The sequence below is a fragment of the Aptenodytes forsteri genome, unplaced genomic scaffold (assembly GCF_000699145.1).
Source record: "Aptenodytes forsteri isolate BGI_AS27 unplaced genomic scaffold, ASM69914v1 Scaffold1, whole genome shotgun sequence".
Lineage (NCBI taxonomy): Eukaryota > Metazoa > Chordata > Aves > Sphenisciformes > Spheniscidae > Aptenodytes > Aptenodytes forsteri.
In genome coordinates this window covers 2,889,480-2,896,444 of record NW_008795035.1, presented here as the reverse complement: position 1 = coordinate 2,896,444, position 6,965 = coordinate 2,889,480, and the positions used below count along the sequence as shown (strand labels likewise).

General features: G+C 55.3%; 1 protein-coding gene across 1 annotated transcript in view; it reads left to right on the top strand.

The window, feature by feature from the left end:
* The window catches only part of SHC4 (SHC adaptor protein 4), a 33,515-nt gene continuing 26,550 nt past the window's right edge, over positions 1-6,965 (top strand). Inside the window, exon 1 of the mRNA XM_009276495.2 lies at positions 1-579. Within this exon, the coding sequence (XP_009274770.1) occupies positions 1-579 (579 nt within the window). The remainder of the gene's footprint in view (positions 580-6,965) is intronic.

Sequence of the window (6,965 nt, the reverse complement as noted above, 5' to 3'; positions counted from 1 at the left end):
ATGAGAGAACGCAGCCAGCAGAGCCTCGGTGGACACGTCCTGTATGTAGGGTTATTCAGACATCCCGGAATGCTGCACAGGGCTAAGTACAGCCGATTCAGGAATGATTCGATAACATCCCTCGATGAAGGTACGCAAAATACGTCTTTAAACATCAAAGGTTCTTCCTCCTCTTCCCATTCTTCAACACCTAATTTGCTGACGGAGGATGTCTCCTTGGGGCCCCAGGACACCTGCACCACCCTGTGCACGCTGATCCCCCGGATGGCTAACATTAAACTTGCCAACCCCTCAAATCTGCCGGGGCTGAAAAGCTTCTGCCTGGGAACGAAAGAGGTGCCAAGAATTAAACTCACGGAGTGCTTTACCATCCCGAGCAGCCCAACCTTGCCCGAGATCAGCTGCCTGTCGGCCTCTTATCCACAGCCCGACCTGGACAAGCTGGCCCTAACCCCAAAGCCGGCGGGTGACTGCGCCGTGCGGGGAGCTGAGGAGGCTGCTCCTGCGGGCAGGCAGGACAGGAGCCTCGCGCAGAGCGGTGAAAACGTGGGGGAGCCGGGAACGACCTACGGCGTGCGGGTGAGTACTTCTCACAGGGTTTCCATTCTCTGACAAAGCAAACCGTGCAGGTGGCTGCAGGGTGACCTCTGTGTTCCCATTCCTGGAGCCAGTGCCCCAAACCGCTGACTGCTCCCGTATATTTCCTGTGTCCTGATGCACGTAGGGCTGTGGTGTGGAACTGAGGGAGGTAAAAGGACCACAGCCGCTCCCAGAGGTAACACGACATCCATTTCCAAAAGGCTATCTTTAGACTCTCTGAGGAGTGCAGCTGAGCTGCAATTCAGACAGGGGTTGCTCTGGCCTGAAATGCATGTTGGAGGGAGAAGGAGGTCCATGAAAAGGGTTTCCCATCCCTCGCAGAGCAGCTCCCAGGCACTAGGTGCACATTGGCCCATGCTGCCGACATGGTTGTTACGGAGGGCATGGGAGAGCTGCTGGGACCGCTGCTGCTGCCCGGAGCACCTCTCCCCGATGCTTCCTACCCTGGGAAGTGAGCGGGCAGGATGCAAAAGCCGCCCTTCTCCTTTGATGCTATAGGGCTGTGTCTGATTTTCTTGGTAATGATGGTGTACAGAAAACCTGCCTATTTCTTCAGAAGACACCCTGAAATAGCCTTTCAAAATAGGTGGTTTTCATGTTGTGGGCTGGGGTTGGTGGGTATCAGCTTCTAATTAGCAGTCAGTGGCCAAGAGGAGACCGTGCCTCCTGGGCTTGGTGCTTTCGCTCCCTCCACCCCTGCCCCACCTGGGAGCTTTCTAATTTTCTTGTCTTCTCTGGACTTTGTATTTCTGTGGCCAGACCTCGCCATTTGCTCGCCGTTGCTTCCTTCTCTATGCTCTGAACCTCTGACCCTGCACATTTTAGTGCTTACACTTCATCTGTCAAAAGCACTCCCAGGCAACAACTGCCCGCTGCTTGCATGGAGGGAGCCAGTGCAGACCACGGGGAAATGGCAGAGAAAGCGGTCTAAACCTGCTTCAGAAATACTCATGTAATGGCTGGGCTGGCCAAGGGCTCCTCCTGTAGCTCTCGCAGCCCTCATGCCTGTCCCTGACATGCAAGGGGGGGACCGCAGGAGCAAGCTGTACAAGGGGTTATTAACCAGCATCTATTCCTCCTGGTGGGCTGCAGGCAGGGTGCTAAGAGAGAGAGAGAGAGAGAGAGAGAGAGAGAGAGTGTGTGTGTGTGTGTGTGTGTGTGTAAGCTCTCTGGTGTACAGAAGGTATCAAAATGTGCCAGAAGGAGTAAAAAAGCCATAAGCCATGCAAAATTTGTGTCTCCCATGTGATGTTTTGCAAGCAGGAAAGTCTGAAGAAAGGTGCAAGGCCAAAAAAAATCAATCAATCCCTTTCCAAATGCAGCAGGAGGGCAGGCGAGTCAGAGGGGAGAAGAGCAGCATGGGGAAATAGCCATGTTCACCTTTCCCCACGCAGGAACGAGACGCCTGCCTGGCGTCCAGCAGCGGTGGCACAGCTGGTTTGATGGGACATTGGCTGAAAGGTGACAGTGTCCCAGCAGGGCACCAGCCGCTGTGAGCGGAGCCGCAGGAGGCCCCGGGACATTCACCCGGGGTGCAGCAGGTGGAGGGAAGGGATGCGCTATTTCATCGTGCTGATATGTGTCCTTTTATGTTTACTTTTCTTCAAATTCTAGTACTAACGTGAGCAGCTGAGGTTTTGACACCAGCAAGCTGCTAAAACAGATGAATGAGCATGTAGGGTGTGACTTACAGTGACAGTGCGAGGGCCACCGCAGCTCCAGGTGCTACGCTTTCGGCCAGCCCGCAGAAAGGCCTGCGCTGATGGATGGTGTCACGATGCCCAGCGCCCGCCGCGCAGGATCTGCCTCGTGTGCTGCAGTTTGAGCAGCACCCGATGCAGCAGAGCTCGTGGTTAAGGCTTTGAGGTACCTATAGAGATTCAAATACCGAAATGCTAATGCCAGAGGCACACTTAAAGAATTCAGTTTCTGGCCGAGGGAGGAGACGATGAAGCACAGGGGGAATCTCCCGGGTTTCTGTCGCGGCCCAGGGCCGAGAGCAGAGGCACCGAGGTGTTACCCGCCGGGGAGCACATGAGCAAGAAAGGCAGAAGAAAGAGCAAAAAAAGAGAAGGGCTTGACAGGAAGGTCCTGTGAAGCGGGGAAGGGCTCGTCCCCTCCTGCTGCTCCCCAGGTTGTGTTTCCAGTACGGTTTTCTGCTGGTCTTTCTGGAAGTCAGGACATTTCACGGGGAATCTCTCTGAAGGGGGTTTGCTGGCGGGAGCCTCCCTACGCAACGGGGAAATGTTGTTTCCCTGCATCTTTCCTGCGTCATCCCACTACTGTTGCTTCTGTGGCTGTGGGCCTGCGGGAGCCAGCCCCAGGAGAGCTGCGAGAGCATTGCTGATGTGCACCAAGACATGTCCTGGCCAAACTCTTGGTGTGTTTTTCAACCAGCCCCTTTAATAACAAGCAGGTCGGTAAAAAAGCAGCCTGGGGGTTTTGGGGCCTCAGCACCAGAGCGTGGGCAAGGAGCTCATTTTCCCAGGGACCACGAGGCTTCTCCGGGAGCTGGTGATGAAGCCTCAGATGGGCTGGGAAGCAGCCAGGGGCGCAGGGCTGCAGTGCGGAGGGAGCGTGGCACGGTAGGATGGTCTCGCCTGGAGGCAAAGCGGGGCCAGGAGGCTGAGGGGCCGGGCAGCCGTGGGAGCTGCTCCCAGTCCTTACCCCAATCCTCTCAATCCTTACCCCCACGCCCTGGCCCTCGCCCTCCCTCCTTGGCATTCGGAGACACCCGCTGCCCCCACGCAGCTTCTGGCGCCCTGTTAGGGTACAGGATCACTGGGATCTCCCCAGAGACCATTTGAGGAGGAAAGTCAGGTCTATGTGACAGGGACTGCTGCTGCCGGAGATCTTTCGCCTTAAAAGCTTAATCAGAGTCCGAAGAGGATTTGGTACTTACCTGGAGAGGATCTGCAGTTATTTTAGAAAGGCCATAACATGGTGAAGTAATGAAATGCCTTAGGGCAGAAACTGTCCCCTACGGACTGGAGCGAGGCAGAAATTGTCTTTCTGGGGTTGGTTTAAGAAGAGGCGATGCCGGGACTCATCACGTCTCTCTGGGAGGCAGTTGCGGCTGTGCGTGGCTGGCGGTGACAGGGCACCTGCGTCGCTGCCATGTGTCACCTGGGCTCCGGCAAGGGAGCCGAGACCCATAAGAGCACCTGTTCCCCCGAGATGCTCGTGCGAATAACAAACAGCCCAAATATTCATATTTTAATAGGAGCCCGGACGGCTCTGATTCCCGCACTGTTAGCTTTCAATACATGTACAACACTATGTACGCAGTTGGCTGCAGGATTTGCAAGATGGTTATTTACCTTGCCCTCGTTCACGTTCTACCCATTACGTGCCCTCCCACAACGCCGCCCATCTGGAGCTGAGGCTGTCTCTATACCATGCCCACAGCGGCCGCGGCACTCGTGTCTCCCGCTGGTGTTCGTTATGGCTGTGACGAGCCTGAGGAATATGCCAAGAGGCACTTGCCGTCCTTGCTCTTGCTCGCCGGGGAGTGCCAGGGACGGGGCTGCTCCTGAGTGGGAGGATGAGACCCGGCTCTCAGCACTATCCCACACCAGGGGCCCCTCTGAGACCAGTGAGAACCAGCAGGATGGTGTTACTGGACCTAACATGGAGTAAGGCTCTGTGGCTGAGCTTAAATCAATAACGCATGAGTCTTTGAGAGATGATGTTCAGATTAGGAAATAAATGTGCTATTTAACTAAAATATGGAAGGGAAATGCTATTGCCAGATATTTTAAAGTATACTAATATTATAGTGAAATAATATGGTACAGGTTATTTGTAGCATCCTTTGTCATAAAGGATGGATCTTTTATTGTTTTACCGACATATTGGTTGATCCTCTGCTAGCAGTTTGGCATATATATATATATATTAAATCAGTTGCTAGTCTCAGGTAAAAGGAGCTTGACTACTGCTAATGTAGGAGTTCAGAACGATGTGAAGTACGTGAAAGAGTGCGCGTGGGCACCTGTCCCCTGCACAGTCCTGCTTTTGTCCGTGGAGGGTGCGACAGGTCAGCCTGGGGAACCTGCTTCTTGTCTCTGTGCGGGAGGGGGGTTCGGGGCAGCCCTTTGCCGTTCCCCAGAAGGCGCCAGCACCTCTCCCGTGCTCAGGGCAGGGAAATAATTGAGGTGTTTCAGCTGCAGCCACTTCCCTGGTGCGCAGCACCCCGACACCACACCCGGAGAGCTGCTCTGGCCTCAGCACCCTGCATCGCCTGTTGTAAATAAATAACTACAGGCGTATGTACAGCCGGGGCTCTTGCAGGAAGGAGATGGGCTCTGGTGACTCATGGCTTCAGAGCCGCGGCTGTGAATCGTGAGCCGGGGGCTCGGGGCTGGAGGGTGCTGGGGTGGCGCTTGCTCTGCCGGGCTCGGGGGGACGGGGTGTGTGGCAGCCCCGCAGCACCCACCGGTGCACTCCTCATCCCACGGGGCTGCGCCTCTCCACAGCCAGCACCGCCTCCAAGGCCCACACGCTTCTCTGGGCAATTGCTTCTTAACAGAAACCCGCACGTTTTTAGGCCATTTGCTTTGTCACAGCCGGGAGCACGGGGACAGGGCAGTTTTGAACCGATTCTGTTGGAGCCCTGGCCTCAGTACAGCGCTGCAGAAAGTGTTTTTTCAGCACAAAACTAAAAAGAAAAGGAAAATGTGTGTGTGTCTGTATATTTACACACTTTTCCCTGTTTTTTTTTTTTCTCAAAATTTATTTAAAAATTGAAAACGCATGAATGAAGGTGTCAAACTTCCCCAGAAAAATTTCCATTTAGCAAAAGCTGTTGTTCTTCACAAAAAGCCACAGCTCGCTGCCCCGTAGGGAAGAGGCTGTGCTGCGTGGGCAGGAGGGGTGGGACACACCAAGGGCCTTTCTGTCTGTCCACACCACTGCTGCTACTAGGAGGAAGATGAGAGCAGGGCAAGCACATGAGGCGAGGTCCTCTGGCACTTGCCATCCCCAGAAAATAGCAGTGCAGGGGCTTAGGCTAGCACTGAAAAAACACTAGTGGTTGGGGGTTTTTTTGTGTGCTTAATGGTCTTTAATGGGCTTTTTTCTTCCGTGAAGGCGTCCAGTCTGTTTTCCAGACTGTTCTGCCCGGGTTTGTGTTCTCTCGCAGGTGCCCTGTGGGGGTACCCAGGCCTGCGGTGGAGCGTGGCTGCCCCATGGGCTGCCTTTGCCTCTCCGCTCCCCTCGGGAGGGATGGAAGAGCAGGCTCTGCCGGCTTCGCTTTCAGCTCTGGAAGGGGTTGGTGTTTGCTGGAGGAAGCCGGCGCGGTTCAGGCTGAGGAACGAGCCGGTCGAATCTCCTGCAGGGTGCAAACCCGGGCCAAAGCTCTTCATTAGCAGCCTGACTGGTGGCTGCTAACGGCATTACGTAGCACCGACCCCAGCCCAGTAAATTGCTGCTGTGTGTCGCAGGATGAGCAGCCGAGCTGACCGGCTGGTCGGCAGCGTGGTGCAACCTGTGAGCTGACAGAACGCAGTGCCGCTGCCAGGGTAGCTGCGGCAGTCTCTGCTTTCCAGCGGACAAGTGGCTTTTCAGCCCCAAAGCCACCTCAGGCAGCGTCTAAGGAAGGGCTGAGAAAACTTCCCCGCCAAAAGCACAGCGATCTGTGCATTGCTCCTTCCCCGCATCCCTGGCTGGCTCCTGGCGTTGTCCATGGAGGGAGGCCAGCGCTTCACCTTCTTGCCAGGGCGAAAGCAGGGGGATTTCAAATCAGGTGTTGCAACACGTGAGATGAGAGCGTGTCCCCGGCAGCCAGCGAGCCACAGGGAGGGCAGCACCGCAGCTGTTACAGGCAAAAGTAATTTTTCCTTGGTGTAAAAGGCAGAGGCCTGTCTCCTTATAACTCCAGTGCCATCATCCTGCCACGTGCTGGTGGCTGCTGCTTGCTTCTGCCCAGTCTCCCTTCCCGCCAGATCCATCGAAGCTAGAGGTGAGTTATTCAAGCAAATCGAAGCGAAACTCACCCGCTGCTCTGCAGCTGCCTGCCTTGCATGGCAGAGAGCTGCGTCCTCCCCGGGGTCAGCACCCACCCCGGGCAGCCCTTGCCCGCAAGGAAAGAGGGTGGTGGGAAGCTCAGAAATGGTTTTCTGCCCACTTCAAAAGCACCTTGTTAAAGCAGTGCTGGGAAAAGAAATGCCTGCGTGGGAGTCAGCTCCCTGCCGTGCTCACGTGCACGCAGCACTGCTGCTTGTTTTCTGCCCAGGTGGCTGTGTTACGTTTTTAGGGAATTTGAACCTAGTCTCACATATGTTTGGACAGAGGCTGTTCAGCAGCAGCAAGTTACCTGACTGCCTCTGCGAGCAAATCCTCTCGCCTGCATTCTTTGCTAGTCG